This window comes from Tiliqua scincoides, chromosome 1 (assembly GCF_035046505.1).
Source record: "Tiliqua scincoides isolate rTilSci1 chromosome 1, rTilSci1.hap2, whole genome shotgun sequence".
NCBI lineage: Eukaryota > Metazoa > Chordata > Lepidosauria > Squamata > Scincidae > Tiliqua > Tiliqua scincoides.
Window position 1 is genome coordinate 127,762,473 of NC_089821.1, and position 22,136 is coordinate 127,784,608.

Genomic DNA, 22,136 nt, shown 5'->3' on the forward strand with positions numbered 1-22,136 from the left:
TCTCTATTTCGACCCAAGAACCTGGATGATTACCTTGAGCTTCCTAATTGCACAGAGAAGCTCCTTGCATGTAAGACTCGTTAACAAGTTTCACCAAATGCACAGACATCGGGGGCATTGCCACTGGGCATGCAGGTGTCAGGGCGCCTAGAGTACCACTTTGCACCCCCTCCCTGTTTGTGCATGGGTGTGTGGGAACAAACTAAATGTTCAGTTTTTTTCAAAACAGACAAGAGATTGTGGTGGGGGAGGAAGTGACCATGGCACAAGTTCGTTTACGGTTCACAGAAATGATGCTAGGGCACTAATCTCTTGAGTTCGAGTTCCTTAGGACAGCATACCTGTAGAAATCTGAGCCAAGGAGTACTGAATATAGATTCTTCCATAAATTAAATGTTCTGAATCTAGCTACCAGGTAACAGAAATCTACTGTTACCCTGCACATGCCCGATCTTGTCTGATCTCGGAAGCTAAGCAGGGTCAGGCCTGGTTAGTACTTGGATGGGAGACCGCATGGGAATACCGGGTGCTGTAGGCTTATACCATAGTCTTTCCAGACTGAAGGTTGCCAATCATCAATCAATCATTGAAACTCAGGGCACAATCCTTAGTTGCACTTCTGTGCCACCTCAAGAGTTGAGAGGCGACCTCTGGCACTGTTGCGCCAAAGGAGACGTAAGTTCGCACCAGCCATGATGGGCTGGTGTGGCGATCAGAGAATGGTGGAATGGAGTTATTCTGAGGCAGAAGGAGAGTGGATGGTGGGCGACCCAGGGCTGAGCCAGGATCCTGGTGGGGCCAGGATCTGACAGATAGGCTGGATCCTACCCCACTCCCGGGTGACCCAGCACAGCGCCAGGCTGCTCAGATCTGCACCACCTCTTTAGGTGGCGCAGATCCAAGTAGCCTCATTGGGGCTGCTGCTGCATTACTCTGGGTAAGGGGAATCAACTCCCCTTGCCTAGGTTGAGCCATAGCCAGCCCCAACCCCATGCTGGATACAGGACAGGCCAGCTGGTCTGCCTGTTCCAGTGTGGTTTAGGACTGGGCTGTTATTTGTTCTGAGATTGGTAACTCACAGTGCTTCTGTCTGTACACACCCTTATTACCGGAGTCTGCTACATGGACTGTTCTGGGCTAAGCATGGGAAATACAGTGGGTTTTTGGATAATGTGCTTTTCAAATGACCAGAGGATTTGGTTTTGAGAGACCAAACACCCAAGCATCTTCTCTGCCCAACATGCCTGGGACTTTGTGCTGACAGTTGCGTAGGCAATTGATTAGTAAGTCTCTGTAACACCTGCACTAGCTTCTGAACTTGACTGCTATGCAAGAAGTCCTGCCTTGATCTTCTGTGGCCTTTGGGATTACTCTGCTTGTGATGTCACCCCTTTTTGGAGCAGTCTGCTCTGTTACAAGCTAAGCTTAATAAAGTCAAGGGATTGTTAGCTTTCCTTTTCCCCATGTGGATGGTCTGCCTCTTAAACTCTGATCAAAAACAAGTATTTGTGAAAATGTAGGAAAGAGGGCAGGGCAGGGCAGAAAAACAGCTATATAAGGATAGCTGTCTCTATAATACTGCAGCGTGTTCACTTCCTGAAACCATGAGCTATGCCTGTTTAAGCAGAGTACACCTAAAAGTTATAGCTTGAAACACTCCATAACATGCCTCCTTCAAATCTTGAGGATTTGTGTCTTGAAGCAATCCATACATTGTTTCCACCCTAAGAGAAAATTAAAACTATTTCCCCACCTCCTTATTATCTGGGCTTGGTTTTAATAAACAGTAAAGTGCATATGTTGAAATAAATGTCCTTCCTAAAGTTTAATTCCAAATATATATTAAGATAAGATAATGAGTTGAAAAAAAAAAAAACCTAAACCACCATTGCCTCTTGTCCTTATATCAGCTGGCTATTCTGTTTCCAAAACTGTAGTGAAACACTGGCCGAACAAATAAAAATAAAATCCAGCCATGAAGGGAACAAACTGAAGGGGGAAAAAAAATCAGTGCATATAAGCCAAAGGTAACGAGAGGTTGGTGGATGCAGGGAGATAGCTTTGTAATTATTTACAGATTTGACTGAGAACATAACAGCCGTGCACACTCCTCATTTTAAAAACCTTGTCTGGGGTTTCTTCTTTGTGCTAGAGAAATCATTTTCTCAAACCATCTCACAACAGTCTTTTGTTGCTTAGTCCAAGTTCTGTACTTCTTCTCCCCCCTCCCCCAAACCCCTCAAAATCCACTTCAGGTTTGCTCAACTTTCCTTCACGAGACAGAATCAAAGATAGCGACTCCTTCAACAGGATTCCCGGTGCACTGGTGGACCAAAGTTCCAAAGACTTGATTTCACTTTGTTTTGGCATTTCCACAGTCATCTTTTTATATATATATATTTATAATTATTATTATAATAATTCATTTTACATTTTAAATTATTTTAATTTGCTGGTCACTTCCATATTGCTTCAATCAGATTCCAGAATACAGTTCAAAGTGAGGACAATAATAATAATAATAATAATAATAATTAAAAAAATGTAGCTTAAGTGCAAACGAATCTTCCAGTGATCTGCTATGTGCATTTTACCCAGGTCAGTCAGTATTTTCTTTCCAGTTTAAAGGTTCTCTCTGACCCTGCTTCCTTTAGAAACAGGTCACTTAAAAAAAAATACCAGTGGATTTCACACACACACACAACAAAGGTACATTTTCTCCCTCTATTCAGTCTTCATTGTTGCCTACTGCTTCTCAACTCTAGCAGATAAACCAAAAGAAACTTGAGGAAAGAATTACTATGTTCAGTATTCAACTAGTATAAAACATGAATAGGAGGCTCTGTGCATATAAATCTTGGTTGGTGATTTGCCCACAAAAAACAAAATTCCTGCTTCTGTATAATTTTGTTGTTTCCTGAAATCATATTTGCTTCCAAAATGTTTGTTCTCATATTGACCTGTAGAAAAATCTGACATGTCTTGCACAGGAGCATGAAGTAGTGAGGTCTGCGCTGTTAGGAAATAGACCAAAAAATTAGGGTGGGGGATAACAGGGAACTGGGCAGAAGGCCGGTGACTTTTGACATGGTTCCTCGGATGGTCATGGAGGAGCAGGCAGGTATGGCGAGCTGGGTTAGCTGTTTCATTTAGGTGGCAGAATAAAAAGTGTTAAAGAAAGAAATTGGATTCTCAGTCTCAGTTATTATATCATCACGTATGATATAAAAATTAGCCTTTTCTCCCCCTGTCCCTCCCGCCCAAATGGAAACCGCTTTGCCATCTCCAGGAAAGCTCCAGCAGATCTCCGCACTTCCTGCTGACAGAAATTGACACTGTGTGACTTTCCCTGCAGCACTGGTGCTGAATCACTGCACAGAGAGCTTGCTTGACAGCAGGCAACACTGCCAGTGGCTTTTCCTAGTATTCACTGGCTCGTCTGACCTCCGGGCCCTTTGAGTGCGCAGAAAGTGAGAAATGCCAGACGTTTCTTTCTTTCTTTCTTTCTCTACTTTTCTTTCTTCCCAGATTCCTGGAACAGAGGACTTTAAAGTGTCCTTCCATGTGCAGACACCAAACTGAGGGAAGAATTGGCAAGAAAAGGAGAGGAGAAAGAGTAAGTAAAGGATGGGGGGAAGGGAGAGAGAGAGAGAGAGAGAGAGAAGGAGGATAGTGCTGGTATGGGTTTCCCATTACGCTAACACTGGTGGGCTTACACCACTGTGTTTCGGTGTCTGTAGGGTGGAGGAGGCAGCATAGTGCCAGGCTTCAGGGAGAACTCTGCGAGGTATTCGGGGTTCTCTGCCACAATGGGCCGGATCCTTCCATTTTGTTTGTAAAAATATTTTGTGCTGTATTCCTGTAGATAGTCCGGGTGCTGGAGGGTGCTTCGTGGAGGCAGGCTGTGATTCCAATAACCTGGGTTGTCAAATGCCTTCCTGGGTTTCTCTGGCAATGGAAGCCCATTTTTCTTCAGGTACTCTGCATTCTCTAAGGTGGTTGCAAAGGTGTTGAGGTACAATGGCTCATTCACATACTCATCCTCTGCTTTGGGTTGCCCATTTTGACCACTGTGGTACTCTGGGTTGTCCAGCGCTTGGAGGTCACCATTCTTTCGCCGAGACACAAATGGGTTCTCTTCCACTGGATTCAGGTGATCTGCAGATCACAAAAAGCATATTAACCAAAGAAACTGCTACTGTGCCAATCACCTCACTTAAATTCATTTAATCTTTTCATTTTGTATAATGGTGGATTAAAACAAAACAAAACAAAAACTTCCAACATTAGGAAGAAAGAGATGAGCCTTGTTCTGCTGAGTGCTTCTAGAAGGCCCCGGGCAATGTACTTTTAGAGGGTTTAATTGGCACCACTGGAAAAGGAGCTAAACACCAAATATACAAAACTTGTTATGTGTGGATCTGCAAGGTTTCATATTAGCCTGTAAGTTAACCAATATAAAGTTTCCCATTGCTAACATGATCTTACATTAACATAAATTGCAACTGACTTAAGGTCAGTGAAAACCAGTTACTTGACAGGAATATAGGAATTCAGAATATAATTTTGGTTGAAGTCACTGAGTCTACACAACCCATGTAAGCTTGCCTTAGATAAAAAACCATTGTTATACATGTTATTACAATGGATTAAAACAGGTGTATTTACCAGTGAAACAGAAAGCTATGTAATTTGAAAAGCTGTGAGATTTTGTGAGACTGTGGGATGTACACGTCTGGGGGGAAAATGACTAATACTTATTTCCTCTTTATTGCCCAGTTCTCTGAATAAACTTTTCCCAGCTTGCATGCCTGTCTGTGTATATTCTTACCCTCCATAGGGAGGGAACACTGTTGCTCAGTGGGTGACCGGGGCAACCCCCACTTTTCCGACCCCCACACCTCTTGCCCCCCACCCGTGACCTGGGCAACCCCCCGTCTCCGCCCCCACCCGTGACCCGGAAGTAATTGCAATGACATCATCATCACCGCATCAGCCACAGCCATTCTGTGTGGCTACCTCCTCCGTTCCCCCTTTGGAAAAAAGGGGGAAGGAAGGAGGCAGCCGAGGTCCCGATGGAGCCTTCCGCACCACTTACAAGCAGTGCAGAGTTCTCCGTTGGAGCGGTTTGGGGCTGCTGCAAGCCCGCCTGTCTTGGGTGCTGCTTCCACCAGCCCCACACCACTCCAAAAGAGACCTCCACACCACTTACAAGCAGCACGGAAGCCTCCATTGTGGCCAGGGAAGCCCAGAGCATCAGCGCTGATGCTATAGGCCGCCCTCTCACTGTCTCCAGAGGCCTCCGGAGGCAGCGAGAGAGGAAGGTGCCCGGGCCAGAGCATCAACACAACAGGAGTCGTGCTGACACTCTAGGGCACCCTTGCCCTCTCCTCCTATAAAGGAGGAGGTGGGGGTGGCCTAGTTTGGTGCTGAGTCGCTGCTGGAGAGGTAGCTTCTTGGTGCCTCTCCAGCAGCACTGCTGGGTGCCTCTCCTCCATTGGGAGGAGGCTTTCTTAAAGGGACAGAAACCGGCTGAGCTGCTGGCTTCTCTCCCTTTAAAGGAAAAGGCGGGCGGGCGGGGGGAGGCTTGAGGCAGTGCCCCTGGAGGGTTGGTGCTTGGGGTATTTGCCCCATCTGCCCCCCCAGGTACACCAGTGCTGTTGCTGTAGGTTGGCTGTTCTTTCACCCAAGAACCTGCTTACTTTTCCGGCAGATTTGAGTCCAAACTACTCATAGCTTTTAGTGAACATTTTAAGCAGTGTCCAAAAATGATTCCTGTTATTCCTGTTTATAAGAACATAAGAAGAGCCCCACTAGATCAGGCCATAGGCCCATCTAGTCCAACTTCATGTATCTCACTGTTGACCACCAGATGCCTCAGGGAGCACACAATAAGAGACTGGTGCCCTCACTTGCATCTGGCATTCTGAAGGAGTCTGCTTCTAAAATTAGGTGGTTGCACATACCCATTATGGCTTGTAACCCGTGATGGATTTTTCCTCCAGAAATTTGTCCAATCCCCTTTTAAAGGCATCCAAGCCAGATGCCATCACCACATCCTGTGGCAAGGAGTTCCACAGACTAATTACATGCTGGGTAAAGAAATATTTTCTTTTGTTTGTCCTTACTCTTCCAGCACTCAATTTTAGTGACTGTCCCCTGGTTCTGGTGTTGTGTGACAGGGGAAAGAAAATCCCTCTATCCACTCTATCCATCCCCTGCATAATTTTGTATGTTTTAATCATGCCCCCCCCCCCCAGTTGCCTGTTCTCATGCATCCTCAGGGACATACCACTACTAACAAACTGAGATGATGACAGTAATGGAATGTAAAAAGTGACAACATTTGGAGGGGGATAGAAAAAGGAAAAATATCTGAACTAATGTTTAAAAAAGAAACATGACTAATATTGGTCTCAGTTATCAATATGTTGATTTAAATTTTAAAGTGCCAAAAATCGTAGAAGGCATGCAATTCTTTGGCACAGAGCGGCAGTCACCCTTAACTCCAACAAGAGTCATTACTGAAGAATACAACCCAGGTTGAGCTGCTGGCCATGACATTTTGGCTCAGGACACATGTGCTAAATGACCTTCCAGACTTCAAATATATTCCTTCCAGACCTCAAATATATTCATTTGCACAGCAGTGCATCTTTCATAAACCAAAAGCTCATGGGCTGCAGAAAGGCAGAGTGACAAGGAGGTCAAGACAGCTGTTTAAAAATTCAGTGGGGTTGTAAGTGGACCGGCTAGAAGGTTAAATACAGAAGGAACACAGGATGGAAAGACATCTGCAATAAGCACAAGTCTCATAGTTCTTCCATGGTAATTCAAACATGGTGTCTGATTCAGGCATTTCCTGAACTGATTTTTTTTTTTTTTTTTGCTTCTTTCACATGGGCCCATCAAAACAACTCTGTCCACTGGAGGGGTTGCCCTGCCATTTTTTGGAAGGTGGTATGATATAACTGTTACCTTGACAGAAACCAAGAGATGTGGTAGGCAAATGGGCTATGGCACATGATAACTAAGGACACACTGTTGAATAAACCTCATTTTCCATGGATTGATCAGCGCAAACTGTAATTGTTTATATTACTGAATGTTAGATTTTTAACCATAGAGATCTGTCGTCAAATTCCTGCTTTGTCATAAACCTCATTTCAGTCACTACAGTCAGGAGAAATTGGAGATAAAGACAGTATAATTTTATCTAGAAATGACACAAAGCACAGGGGCATAGAGTTAAGGTCCACATTGACTTTCTCTTCCCTGAAAAGAAGCAATGAAAGTAACAAGAGTGCATTACTTACTGTTATCCTTATACAGTATTTTATGACAGTGTAAATTTGCAGTGTAACCACCCATTGTTTTTCTGGACTTCTGTCTAAAAGGAAGTCCTTGGTTCAGATTACCCTCTACTTCTCTTTTGCGACGTTGACAAGTTATTCTCTTATGAGAAGCACATGCCTTCCTTAATATTATCTTCTCCTGTGGCTGTCCTGTACCTTTTACTAAAATTAGATGTTGTGTGCATGTATGCAACCACTTTACTTTAGACCAGGGGTGCCCAAACCCTGGCCTTAGGGCCACTTGCGGCCCTCGAGGACTCCCAATTCGGCCCTCAGGGAGTCCCCAGTCTCCAATAAACCTCTGGTCCTCCTGGAGCCCGCACTGGCTGGAGCCCGCATTGGCCTGATGCAACTGCTCTCAGTGTGATAGTCAACTGTTCGACCTCTCACGTGAGCTGTGGGACGAGGGCTCCCTCCACTGTTTGCTGTTTCAAATCTGTGATGCAGCAGCAGCAGCAAAGGAAAAGCTCACCTTGCTTTGTGCAACGCTTTTTGTAGGCCTTGAGCTATTGCAAGACCTTCATTCATTCATATAAGTTCCACCTCTAATATATTCATTTATGTAAATTTATTCAAATTTGAAATGTAAATTAAATCTTTTTTTCCTGGCCCCCGACACAGTATCAGAGAGATGTGGCCCTCCTGCCAAAAAGTTTGGACACCCCTGCTTTAGACTTACCACACATGAGTTTATTCTGACTGAAATGGCCTTTATTCTAGATGCAAAAAGTCTGCTGCAATAAGGTGGTAGTTTCTGAAATTTTTCCTTTACAATTGGCACCATAAGTTATGTCTTTACACCTGCCTCTCAGTCTAACCTACCTTGCTAGGTTTTTTTTGATGATAAAATAAAAAATTCCAAATTCCCTCTGCTTCCTAGAGGAAGAATAGGCTGCAAAGGTAAATAATAACCTCTGGGAGCACTTAGTATCAGCTGTTCTTTAAAGCAAAGTATGTCAAAAGGAATACAGTTTTTTTTTTCCACAACCAAACATATTATTATGGTGTGCTACATACCTGTTTTGGACTTGTCCGGCATTGGAGTCATGTATCCATCTTCATCCAGCTCATTTCTAGGCCCCCGCTCTGGTATGAAAACTGTTGGATCAGCACTGTACCTCTGAGTGATGCTGTCTTCCTGAGCAAGACTGGCCACCTGTTTCCGTAGTGTGCCATTGCAGCAGGTATCGTCGCAGATCTCTGCTGCGCCTTGCACAATGGGAGGTTCTGGTGCTATGCTTGGAATGGCAGCTCGGTAGGGCAAAGGAACTCCTTGTTCTGTAACCAAGCTGCCATCTCTGTAGATAAACTGGTTCTATAGGAAACAGAGAGAACACCGTATGAAAGAATGATAAAACTATATTTGATTTTTTTTTTTTTTGCATATAACATTCCATGCCATTTTATTTGTTCAACATGTCTTGTGTTTTCAAGACTGCCATTTGTTCTTGGAGCATTATATGGAGTAACTATTCCACAACTGCAGACATCTCATAGACTCTCTTTGCTTCATAGGTGAGTTCTAATTAGAGAAGTTGGTGGGATCTAATTGGAGAACATTTCACTACCGTTGCATGCCAGAATTCTTTTCTTTTAAAAACAGAAATTTTGAAAGGAGGGGGGGGGGCGTGTCTGCCTACATTTCAATAGCATGAGACACATTATTTTCCAAACAGAAACCTGCACAAAAACCCTTCCAAATTCTGATAGAAGTTCTGAACCTGTACTTAAAATGCAGGTTTTTTTAAAAAAATTATCTGCATTTTAAAAAGATTTTTAGAAACACATACATTACTGCTCTCATGCAAACGATAGTTAGCCTTCCATATAACATACCTTCTTCGTAATCATACTCCCACCAGAGGCTGACTAGTTATCTAAGGATATGCAGAGCAGAAAATCTGAGAAATTCAGAATCCCTCTCCCCCAGTCCCTCAAATGTTTTACCTGAACAGGAGCCTCCTGGTTCATTACAGTATTTTGCTTTAGGTTAGACAGGTGCAGATTACTGCCACAACCATATAACAATTTTGTACATAATTTTGGAATTATTTTCCCCTAAATTATTCAGATGTGTCACTTGCACAGAAATTCCTGTGTTCTCTTTTAATTCTTCCTTTAAACAAGCCTTAGCCCAGAACCTAAACGTGCACTAAGAATAAATTATTTACCATACAGATTATTAACTAAAATGCATAGTCAAATGAAGACTTCTCTGTGTCTTTCCAGCGATAAGCATTCTACTGATTCAGTTGAAATCTTCCATAAAAAGAAAAGGGAGAAATGTGCCATTCTTGTGTGGGTCTTTTTTTATGTTGTAGGAAAAACAGTCATATGACACTGGCCCTGTTTGGATAATACTCCCAGCAATGTCCCTCCTACATGTGGTGGGAGAATGAAACATTTTCTTTCACTCCAGTGTCTGATAACTGGCTGGAATGGAATGGAATGGAATGGAGGAGACCCACTCAAGCTGCTCCATCAGAAATGCAAGACCCAAAGCAGCACCAATCTCACAGGCTTTATTTCGACAGGATACCTTTTATAAACAAGAGTAACCCACGTAACAATTTCAAGTTATTAGAAAAGCTGATTTCACTGAACAATGCTAAACACTAAGGAGGCTCATTCTGAAGCAGATACTATACACACAGTTTTCATTTTATATTGCTCTGAGCTCTTGGTAGGATATTCATTGGATTAGAAAGACTGATTTTTATTTTCAAATTATTTTTTAGGCGTAACAGTGTCACAGAATGTGGTCCATTCTGATATTAAAGTTGGGGTGGGTGGGGAAGAGAGGGGGAAAGGCATGGTGGGATTTATGAAAAGAAGTGAAAAAAGTGAGAAGTTTAAAAAGACAAACAAACTCCTAAATGATGAAGGTTGCTTGTGAAATACTTACTCCTGACATAGGGGTGTAGGCAGGAGGAGGGCTGTGTCCAATTTCACTCTAATAGGAAAGAAAAATGGAATGATGGCTATAGTAAGAGGTCACATGAATGAAAATAAGTTACATGAGCTCCATGAACCAAATGAGGAGAAAGCATGCAACAAATCAGTGAGGTTTACGCAACACCAGCCAAATTCAGACCGTTCTGCTCAGGCAAATAGTCCCACTGAGAGGAGACTAAAAGCCACTTGTGTGAGCTCAAGGATTGGAGATTTGACTGTAAAATGGTTAAGAAAAGGCTGAAAAGATGTGTTGGATTTTTGTTCAAAGAGTGATAGGCATGCAGAAGATAAGTTTACCCTAAAGAATGCTGAATCAAATGGGATGCGCCTATGATTACCCACCGACTCGAACAAGAGAGGAAATGACTTATTGTTAAACAATGAAGAGAGAGCAGAGATTTTGGGTTTGCAAATGCTACTATCAAAGAATTGTCAGTTCCTCTAGCCCAGGTAACGTCTGCCAAAGAAAAATAAAACTATTCTATGCCAAGTTTTAAAAATTTTAGGGCCCCGTCCTATCCAGGGCCAGCCTGCGCCATGCCGGACACAGAATAAAAATTTTATTAACATCTTCTGCCCCTCCTTATGTGTCTCCTCTGATCGACAGCAGCTGTTTTGCTGGCGTAGGCTTGTCTGGGTGAAGGGGGCTCTGGATCTCACAGACGCCACTGAGATCCACCCCAGACCTGCTCCTGATCTGCCCCCCAGCCCAGCCTGATCCGTGCATGGATATGTCCTTGCTGTCACCTTACTTGAGCTGATCTGTTGCATGCTGCTCTAGCTTGCCGGCTGCCGTGCTGTTGGCAGTGAGCCACACACCATCAGAGTGGCTGTAGTGATGGCAGCTTGGGGGATCTGCCCGTGTATTGTGTAGATCGGATTGGCCTACCACCAGCCTGCTCTGCAACCTGGTATCTTTTCACACACAAAGAGGTTTTAATGGGGGGAATACATGGGCAGCCCAATCCTGAGCTCCTGAGGTGCGAGGCTTCGGCGGCACTGAAAATGGCTGCCGCCGCATCCTGCATGCCTTGGGCAGCTGCGGGCGGCACTTCAGGAGAAAGGGACTTTTGTCCCCTTCACCTGGGTAATGGAAGTAGCCCCGTAATGGGGCTACTCAATTCACCACCAACCAAAAGGTTGGCAGTGAGGTAAAAATATTCAAGTCAGGCAGCGAGCCCCACATGAACGCACAGGATCTGGCAGAGCGGAGCTCCGCTGGTCCCGCCTCCCCCCTCACTGCTCCCTCCCCCGGCATGCCTCCTCCCTGCCCTCTCCCCGCCCTCCACCCACCTCTCCCCTCCCCAGAATGGCTCCTACCCGCCTTCCCCCTCACCTCTGCTTACCTTACTGCAGCTCGGCAGTTCATGCGATCGCCGAGCGACGGAGCTCGGGCACTTCCCCACCGCTACCCCAATGCCAGAAGGCACTGGGCTACCACTGGTGCTCGACCAGCAGTACGTAAACAGCGAGCCAACGCACCGAGCCCAGGATTGGTCTCTCAATCAAGTAATCCTCCACAGGCATTCTGAGTGGAATAGTCTCATGACAATTGTCCAAAGTTCCCTTCCTTTCTGCTTGAAATGGTCCCTCCAAGAAGGAGTATGAAAAGAATACATACTATGGTACAATTTGTTGACTGCTTCCTTTTTCTTCTCTTGTAAACAAAATACTAAGCAAAGCTCTTTAATTTTTATGGGTGTTTGAGCCATTTCATCTTGTTTGTTTATTTGTTTTGGTCATGCAATGATAAAAGAACCACAGTCACTATTCCAAAAAAAGAAAGCCAGGAAACAGCTGAAGCGCCAGTTAGTAGGGATGCAAATGCAACGTAATTGTTCTTTAAATGTCTTTAAATTGCTTCCTAATTACAATGTGATGTCATAATTTTTAGAAGCATCAAAAGTACCTTTTTGTGCTTAAGACGCTAACCAGATTCCCCACATTCATTTTCACTTTATTAGGGTGAGTGGGCGGCAGGGGGAGGAGAAGGAGTCATTTCTCATTTGCTGTGCAATTGTATAGTATATTAGCAGGGGAGCAAGAGGGAAAGGTCTGTTTGTACCTTGATGTTATTTCTACAACCAGGAGAATAGGGCGGTGGTGGTAGGATGGGGTGTTGGTGTAGATGTGCAGGCATTATCATTCTGCATTGGGAGGGATTAGGCTCCTGGGGCAGAATACAGATTCCTGCAAATCTCAGCTGACCTTTGGTTCAGCCAGAATTAGGCATGATGTGAGATGCTGCCACTGAGCAATACACAATGCTTGCGGTATTATAGGACACACATCTCCTGAAGCTCTTACATGCTCCGCTTCACCATTTAAAACATTTCAGACCATCGTTTCTTTACTTAAGCCCTAATCCACAGAAGCCATTTACTCAACAGGAAACGTGTCAGTATCTGGGAAAAAGTCACCGAACCACATCCTGCTACCCTGCAAGACTGCACAGCTGCGGCGCTAAGTTGAAAGATTTCAGCAAGAGGTCTACATGGAATAGGGACAGCTGGTTTATGCAAGTGGATCTGTGTAATATGCTACAGATGCCCTAGCGGTGCTGCAGCTCGAAAATACAATGCAGAGCCGTCCCATCAGCTCAGAGCAAATATTTCAAAGGAACAGCCTGGTATTTACAACTGATCGGAACTGAAATGAAATTCAAATTGGAAGGAGCTCGCCAAGGGAACGCACACCTCTTCCCAGGAGCCACATTGTTTTCTTCTGAACTCTGAGAGAAAAGCCGGCGATGTTTTGCTTTGGAGAAGCCGCATAAAGAAGGATATTTCAATCAATATCCAAAGGAGGTGCCAAAAAAAAAAAAAAAAAAGGCACTGAGACTCGTATAGCGAGACAGAGAAAGCATGAATAAAACCAGACCTTTTCTGCCTTCCTTCTATGAAAGAAATAATGAGCTTCATAGTAGGCCAGCCGGCTGTCCTGGCAGATGCAAGGAGTGGGGAAAGCCGGCAGAATGACTTTCATGGATCATCGCCCTCCAAATGCTTGCTGTTGGATTGGCCTGGGAGATACGACAGACCACAGACTCCTAAGCTGACCCTGCTGCACACAAGCAGCATTTTGACCCTGCTGCACACAATGGGTTCTAGTTGGAATGGGGGAGTGCAAACAGGAGGGTAACTCCCTGCTCCTGCCTTTCTCCGTCTTGATTGCACAGCTGCTCAAATCCTTAGGAGCCACGTACTGTACGAGAGATGCCAGTCGGTGCTGGGAGGGAGGCGAGGGTTCCATAGGATCAGCACAGCCTCAAAGAGACCAGTTATGACCAGTGCTAGCCCCTGACCCCCTTATTTCATTTCTGCTGGCTGTCAGTGAGCACTGGCAAGGGTGGTGATGCGTTACACTGAATATATTTCCCATCAAAGAAACTGTCGTATATTGACCCCTATGGCAGTTGCTTTGGGAACTGCATACCACCAGGCATAAGCTTATATTATTTCCCAGGCTCCAACTGTCCCTATTTTCAAGGGACAGACCCTATTTTTGGTTACATTTTCTTCTCTCTAGTTTGTCTTTATTTTGCCTTTTGCAGCGAATCTGGGGATGACTAGAAAAAATATTGTTACATACCAGCAGAGAACATACTAGCTCCCTCCTAAGCCTCCCAGCGTCTAAATAGTAAATGTTCTAAATGCTTTTGAATTGCAGCAGCAATTCTGTTATAAATATGACCAGTTCCATGGTGAGATTAAGGGTCAATCCTATCCTTGATTCATGCCCACTGGATAAGGATAGTATCATTCCTAAATGAACTTGCATTGCTGGAGTACAAAGATGCATTGGGATTGGGGAGCCATGCCATCGTTCAATATCCCAGTTGCACTGGTGCAACATGATACCAGCTGAACACCATCAGGGACTGGTGAGAGAAGAGAGATATTAGAAATAAGCAAAAGTGACCCTAATTTAAGCTGTAAAACATTGGAGGGTATTTTATTTCTAGCTGACGGTGGAGTATTTTGCATTGAATGGCAAGCATTTCTTGCCAATGCTATCCAAATCCTCATTTTGTTCTATTTCTGCACCTTGAATATCAAACAGGCTGAGTGGGTAAGAGCAAAGTGGAGAGAGGAGTGCAGATTTCCACAAGACATTGAAGTCTTGTTTTGCCCCTTCCATTTCATTTTATTTCCCTGGAATGGTTTCTTGTCTACAGTGTCTTAAGCTCTCCTCCAGCCATTTTCAACCACTGTGCCGTGGCACACTGGTGTGCCGCAAATGGTCTGCAGTTGTGCCACAGGAGTTTGAGGGAGGATCATTTATTAGTAGGGCCATTGGGAGATGTGAGCCCCCTGCTGGAAGTACAATGTGCCTTGATAACTGTCAAAAGACTGATGGTGTGCTTTGACAATTTTAGTACCTTGTCAGTGTGCCGTGAGACAAAAAAGATTGAAAATCCCTGGTCTACTAATTGCTCTGCTCCTATATTTACAAAATCATTTGGACTGTGGAGTTTGATTTCTTTTTTTTTTTTTTGGAGGAAAATAAATCCATTTATGATACTGTAGGTGGACTAGAGTTCTGAACTTTGAAGTGGGAAACATTTCTTACGAGGGAATCAACAGGCAACAGACTTGTAATGTGTGGTGAGGTGTTCAACAGCAGGGGAGGGGCAGAGGAGCACAGAAGAGACTTGATGAATATGTTCCACCTGCCCCTCCCACCCTCCCTAACTACCTTTCCTGATTCTTCTTTATTCAGTAATCAAAGGATATTCTGAGCCTCTCAAAAAATGCCATCAGCCCTCATTGAGAAAGAAATCGAGCACATTTTTTCCAAAGCCTTTACGGCAGCAATCATTACAGCCTGCTGGCTGGCTGGCTGGCTGGCCTGAACACAGAAGCTTTTAGAGGAAGCAAAAAAAAAAGATAGTTTTAGTCAAGCGGGTGGAGCTGGCCTAAACAATTGAATAGAAAGTTGATGATAATCTCCCCAGTGTCACTGTGTGCTTGTGTGTGGGGGGGTGTTAAAAACCCACATAATTGTGCACTCTTGGCCTCTTAAGGAAAAGAATGGTTGCCTTGATGAGATTTCCTATTTTTCATGTGACTTAGAAAAGATCTGGGAATCTACTAGTAATAACATGTTACAAAAAAAAAAATGATTTGGAGAGAAAATACTCATTAACACTCTAAATCTAAATGCTATTCTTGCTTCTGTCCCCTGCCTCTTCTTCCTTTTATAGCTCTGATTATTCCTTAAGAAAACGGTGAGTAATAAGGAAGGTAAATATCCTTATGTGTCATACCAATATTTTTTTTCTTCTGGGAGAACATGGTTACATGCTCACATTAAGTGGATTGATTGCATGACCAGTTTCTTCAGCTCACGACCACACCAGTGTTGGGACTGACTTCACATTAATTAGCAGTAATATGTGCATTCCCCTTATATAAACGATCATGGCGACCATCCAAAACATCTTCCTATGATCACACAGTCTAAACATGCAGAAAGAAGAGGTGGCAGAATCTTGGGGTGGCAGCATGGATGACATCATTTAAGTGCAATCCTATGCATGTTTACTCAACAGGAAGTCATGCATTTCAATAGAACTTACTCCCAGGTAAGTATGTATAGGATTGTGGGCTTAGATGGCCAGTGGGGATACCATTTTTGAATGCTCTCATCTGTTTAAAAATTCCCTTCAGATAAAACAATAAGCACAAGGTATTTCTTGCAATACCTAAAAATGCTAATCATGGATAAAATACAAGAACCTATCAATCAATCTGGAGCAAAAGGCTGAACTTTAGTTTATAACAACACCCTATCTCAGGGGTGCCCAAACCCTGGCCTGGGGGCCACTTGAAGCCCTTGAGGACTCCCAATCCGGCCCATGGGGAGCCCCCAGTCTCCAATGAGCCTCTGGTCCTCCAGAGACTTGCTGGAGCCCGCACTGGCCCGATGCAACTTCTCTCATTGTGAGGGTGACTGTTTGCCCTCTCACATGAGCTGTGGGACGAGGGCTCCCTCCACTGCTTGCTGTTTCACGTCTGTGATGCAGCAGCGAAGAAAAGGCTGGTCTTGCTTTGTGTAAGGCCTTTTATAGGCCTTGAGCTATTGCAAGACCTTCATTCAATCATATAAGTTTCATCTCTTATATATTCATTTATGTAAATATATGTACATTTATTCAAATTTGAAATGTAAATTAATTATTTTTTATTCCAGGCCCTGTTTCCTGACACAGTGTCGGAGAGACGATGTGGCCCTCCTGCCAAAAAGTTTGGACACCCCTGCCCTATCTTGTACCTGACTCTATATGTTTCTCTTCACAGTTATAGATTGATTTTGACATTTGATTAAGTATTATTTTTTCTCGTTTCTTTAGAATTTTTTAGGATTCTTTAGAATTTTATCTGACAGGAAAAGGAACTCATGCATGGATAAAAATTGTGATAGGGTATTTTTTTGCTAACATATTCTGACCCACTGTCACATCTGTTGATGGGGTTTTTTTTTTCTTCCTTCCCTCACCATAGACCTGTACTGATAGTGGTCATAGAAAACAACATCAGACCCTTTCAAAATGGGTCTCTGGGCCATGACTATGACCCATTCAAAATGACTATGGACCCAAAGCTTCAAAATGGCTGACTATGGGCCCAAAGCCAACACCGAAATGCTTATGCATAATCATGTGGTCCTGCACCGGTAGTCTGAAGCATTACAGTTCATGGTACCACCATAGGACCACTACACCATTTCTACTTCCTTCTGCTGCCTGTGTTGACCAAGTCTAAGAATCTGCATGGAGATAATGGAATATGGTTGTCAATGCAGCTCTACAACTTCTACAGAATACTGAGCATTTGAGTTTTCATTTGGTGTCTCTCTTTGAAGAGCATATTTCTAGCCAAGAAAGAACTAGGAAAAAATGTGCATGCAGCTTATTCTATGAAACTAAGGGCGCAATCCAGAAAACAAGTTGGGCCAGCACAAGGCCCTTGCACCGGCCCAGGAGAGTTGCAAATGTACCATAAAGCACGTTTGCACCTCAGGAGTAAGCCGGGCCAGCACACGGAGGTGCGCCAGCCTGTGCAGGTGGACACAAGCCTCCATACCAGCTTCCTCGGCAAGGCTTGCATCAGCCTGGATGAGCCGATGCAAGGCTCTGGGGTGGGCGGGGAGGTGGCAGGAGGGAGGTGTTCCTGGGCGGGGGAAGGGTGGGCAGTGGGTGAGCCAGGTGCGAGCAGGTGGGGAGCAGGAGGCGGGATCCCAACCCCCATTCCCAGGAGCTCAGAGCTGCTTCAAGTCACTCCACTCTCCTCGGACTTTGCCACCTCAGGATGTGGCGCAAGTCCAGTGAGACCCATAGGGGCCAGTGTTCCTTACCCGGAGGTAAGAGGAAAAGTTTCCCCTTACCTCTGGCTGAGCTGCTTTGGGCCCTTATCCTGTGCTGGATACCACACAAGCCTCTTGGCTTGCAGGGTAGGATTGCACCCTAAAAGAGATCTAGCTTGGAGTTACACTCCTTCACTCAGAAAAGCTCTCCATTTTTTCCCCAGTGTTATCTTTCTGCCTCTATATAGCAATTGCTCTGCAATGTTCCAGAAGTGACAAAAGTCCTTTTTCCCAGTCCTTATTTTGTAACAGATAAAAACAATCACTTCTGAACGACTGGAAACACCTCTTCAACAATACCAAGAAGAAATCATCTCGAACTCATCAGCCTAACTAGATCTTGTCAGGAAATTCCTAAATTCTCACAGCAGATTGTCATCAGCTAGTAGAGTAGTGCCTGAAGATTCTGTACCACATACAGAGTTTTTTTTCACACAAAAGGGTAAAAACTGGTGTGACTCCAGAAGGTAACAAGGACCAGATTTGATGGGCCCCAAGACTGTCAAAATGTCCTGTTACCAATGGTGCTGTCATTCTCTCTTTGTTCAGAATGCCTCAAGAAGTTCAGAGACACTGTGAGATAATTCTCCACTTTTCATGTTAAGGAGGCTCACTGAGGGGTCTTCTCCCAGTGAGAAGGACATAACTTCTGGACTTTAATAGTGGATTAAAAAAAAAAAAAACTTAAACTCTATCCAAATAAAGGCACAGTTTAATGAGTCATTCCATTTCTTTTTTTAAAAAGTTGAATCCCTCAGAAAGAGTTCCAGCCTCTATAGATGTCAACCTTTCGTGCTTGCTTTACCAAAGAGCATTGAAACTTCTATAAAATTTAATTTCCCAGTAACAATGAACATAAACTCCCTACGCGGCTTCAATTTATTCACAATTCATGGTAATAGTACCAATTATAATGGGTCCATTTAATATTAATATTCATTAGAGCAAACAAGTGTAAATCCAAGTTACCCAATGGAAACAGAATCTCAAGCAATGGTGGTTGTACAGCTTTGAGCTTTGAATGCATTGCAGTTATTATCCATAGCTGATACAAATACCCATTAGTTCATTTTAAACTGTGTTCTTAAAAAAAAAATAGCATATATTACGCTTTCTTATAGTGAGAAAAACCATTGGTTTGACCATCCATGTCAGATCTGTCTTGCAGTGGCAGAGATCCAGATATCTTTTCCAGTCCTTCAATCTGAAATTCATTTCCTTGAGTATGCTAGAGACTGAACCTGAGATTTCTTTCATACAGAACATGTGCTCTACACCTATGGCTTGTTTACCTCCCTGGAACCATAGGACACTGCAGATGCATTTTGTTTAGCAATGAGAAGGAGGAGGAGAAGCAATTTATTTCCACCCAATGGTACCAGTGGCATAGCTAAGGGGATACAGGGGGTAGTAGTTGCACTGGGCATCAAGCTTTAGGGGGGCAACAAGCTGAGTTTGACACTAGTGACCAAAATTGTGAAAATCTTGGTATGTATGAATAATACCATCATGTTATATAGCATTGGAAAGGTAATTTAATGCAGAATGTAATGAAACAAACTACATTGGAATATCTGTATTCTATCTAAAGTTATGACCAATTAAGTAGAAAATGAAAACACAACTGCCTTTGGTATACACAACTGAATATTTGGTATAGTGTCGATTACAAGAAAACTTGTATCTTCTCCTCCTCCCACCTGTAACTGTAGTTTCATAAAGAATTCCACAAAACTCTCCCTCCTCCTCCCAAAGAAACCTGGGGTCTGAATAAGCCAAAGAGTTCCAAAAAGCTCAGCCCACACATTAATTTTTCTCTCAGTCCTCAAAGAACCATTGTGGAGGGCCACCACACCTCTATGTCAACATGCATATTCTGTAGCTGTACTTATGACCACAGCGCAAGGTCAGTTTGCAAACCACTCACGGAATGCATCTGTGCCCATTTAACAGAATGTATCTGTGCCTAGCCTAAGTGTTGAGTCAGAATTCCTACTGCAGCCAATAATGGATTCATTTTCTAGACATGCATTCATTTTCGAAATGAATAGAAAATGAATCAAATAGAAGCATTCAGTTCATATCCCAAAGGATTTATTTCTCAGTGCCCATATGAGTGGATACATCTGGGGTTCCTTTTGTTACCCGTTCATTTTCATTTCATAATTTAAAACACACACACGAGCGCGCACCACTTTTATGTTTGTTTTTGCTGGTATAATGCAGTCCATATCCCAAAAGGTACCATCTTCAATATGCATATTGTGCCTATTGACTGCCCATACAATTTTCATGATGGAAACCCATTTTTCCTACACTTCGCTGGGACAACAATGTCCAGGACAATATGGCATTCAAGATTCTACTCTCTAGGAGGTGGCTGCACATTGCAGCACCTGCTGTAGCTGACGCTAGCAGTAGCGGAAAGTATGCAAAAAGAAAAATATTTCCAGGCATTCAAAATGGGGGTTCTGAATTGAATTAGAGCCATCAAATGAGTCCTGGAATTAACAGTGCCAACCTGAGTTCAAAGTCAACAACAAAATATCAACAAAATTTAACCATATAAAAATTGTATATCCAGAAAAACAGATTCCTGATTTATGGCCCAATCCTAACTGGGCAGGGCAGCAGCAGATTTCACGTTCAGCTGTTGCTAGTTGCCATAAACATGAAGTGGTCAGCACCAGCTGTAAAAGGTACTCTGGCAGCATGTAAACTTGAGCACTACTAAAGCACTGGTGGGAAGGCCAGAGCCTTCGTGCATGTGCTAGAGCAGCAGGAAGACCCAGCCAACAGATGGTGGTGGGGGAGGCAGGATGGAGTGGAGGGAGGGTGCAACAGAGCATGGGGATCTTTAAGCTCTTCCAGGACCCAATCCCATGATGTGGGTCCATGTGAACCCGCACTAGTGATTACAGTAGCACAGGTCTGAGTAGATCCCAGGGAGCCTATCCTTGCTGGGACGAATGTTCCCTTACTCAGAACAGACTTTCACAACTGCCCTTCTAAAGGATGCAGTGGTAGCCATTTCTGTGCAGCTGCATTGGTGCGGGGGGTGGCGAGAATAGGATTGGGCTATTAAATAGATATAGATTGGGCTGGTTAAGTCATTTCTGCCCAACATTGCTTATACACAAAAGGGATTAAATGCGTACACCCATGGGCTGGGCAGAATTAATAGATGTAAATCACGTGTGGGGCCAAAACCCAATTGTATGGCCATGCAGTCAGGATGACAATGTTGAACAAGTGGTGCATCAGTTTTAAGGAGTCATTTGAACTGGTGCCCAGTCTTGAGACACATGCCTGATCCACAACTCCATGGCCCTTGAAAACAGGCTGACCCATAGTACAGCCTTTCTAAGTAACATCCTGCAGCTGAAGCACATTTTGAACAGGTGAGTAGGTAACATGGGTCTCCACTCCTGAAAGAGGAACGCCAACACAGGATCTGCTTAGGTCATTCTGAAGAGTCAGCTGCCTGATACAATATTGAGCTGAGTACCGAGTACCCTTTGAGCTTCTGTTTCCTAAGGAATTGCAGGTTTCATTTTAAGTACTATGAGTATATTTGACTACGTTTTTGAATGCCAGACTGAGGTGTGTGTGTTTGTATGCTTGTTTGTTGACGGTATGGTCAACATCATTATTTATTCTTACCCTGTTGGAGTCCATCCTTGCCCTGGATGTATAGATGGGTGGTGGAATGTTAAATGCCTGAGGGACCAGGTATTCTTCTGCATCCATCATGTCTTCCAGGTCCCCCTCATCCAGCAGATTCTGGAAGAACTTGCTGTCATTTGGGCTTGGGAGCTTCATACGATCATCACCCTGGACATGCCATATGGACGAAAAAAGAACAATTAATCCTTTCATTGCTTTGACTTGTCAACAACTTTTCTGCCTTTCCATGTGTCTGGTTATTCTGGATGCCCTGCATTAGTTTGGGTGTACCCAAGCATTGGCTGTGGCCTTTCCCCAGTTTAGGTTTGTTTGCCAACTGTATCTTTTCTTGTGTCAGTCAGATCCGGCTACAGTAACCCATCCCCTGATTACATTGAGATTGGAGTACTGTAACACATTACATGCAAGACAGTCTTTGAAAACCAGCCAGAAACCTCACTGGGTGCAGAATACTGCTGCACACTTCTGAAGCCAAGCTAGGCATTGCCATCATGGATTGGCTTCACATTTCCAAGTTTGTTTCCAAGTGCAATGTGTGGTGTTGGCTGTCACCTTCAAAGGCCTTAATGAGTAAGGACCAAAGTACCTGAAATCCGACTTCTGTTTTGAAATCTGAACTTTTTCAGATTTGAGAAAATCTGAAATTTTTTTCAGATTGAGAAAAATGTCCAGCATTTTGTTGGTAGGAATGAAAACTTCTACTCTTCCAGCGGACTTGAGAAGCTGGCCAGGATTTTTTTTTTTTCAGTTACCCAGCATTAGGAGGTTGTT

The 22,136-nt window shown here is 43.8% G+C and overlaps 1 protein-coding gene and 1 pseudogene across 4 annotated transcripts in view; one reads left to right on the forward strand and one right to left on the reverse strand.

Annotated features, from left to right (window-relative positions):
- The first annotated feature begins 424 nt into the window (after positions 1-424).
- LOC136637064 (5S ribosomal RNA) lies at positions 425-538 on the forward strand (annotated as a pseudogene).
- Positions 539-2,425: 1,887 nt separating this feature from the next.
- The window catches only part of ERBB4 (erb-b2 receptor tyrosine kinase 4), a 912,234-nt gene continuing 892,523 nt past the window's right edge, over positions 2,426-22,136 (reverse strand). For 2 of the 4 annotated variants that reach the window (XM_066626139.1, XM_066626222.1), the window contains exons 25-28: positions 21,342-21,512; positions 10,261-10,308; positions 8,373-8,670; positions 2,426-4,158 (exon numbers count right to left, since the gene is read on the reverse strand). In XM_066626139.1, the coding sequence (XP_066482236.1) occupies positions 3,713-4,158; positions 8,373-8,670; positions 10,261-10,308; positions 21,342-21,512 (963 nt within the window). In that variant the 3' untranslated portion in view covers positions 2,426-3,712. The remainder of the gene's footprint in view (positions 4,159-8,372; positions 8,671-10,260; positions 10,309-21,341; positions 21,513-22,136) is intronic. The other 2 variants (XM_066626312.1, XM_066626395.1) reach the window with 1 other exon arrangement.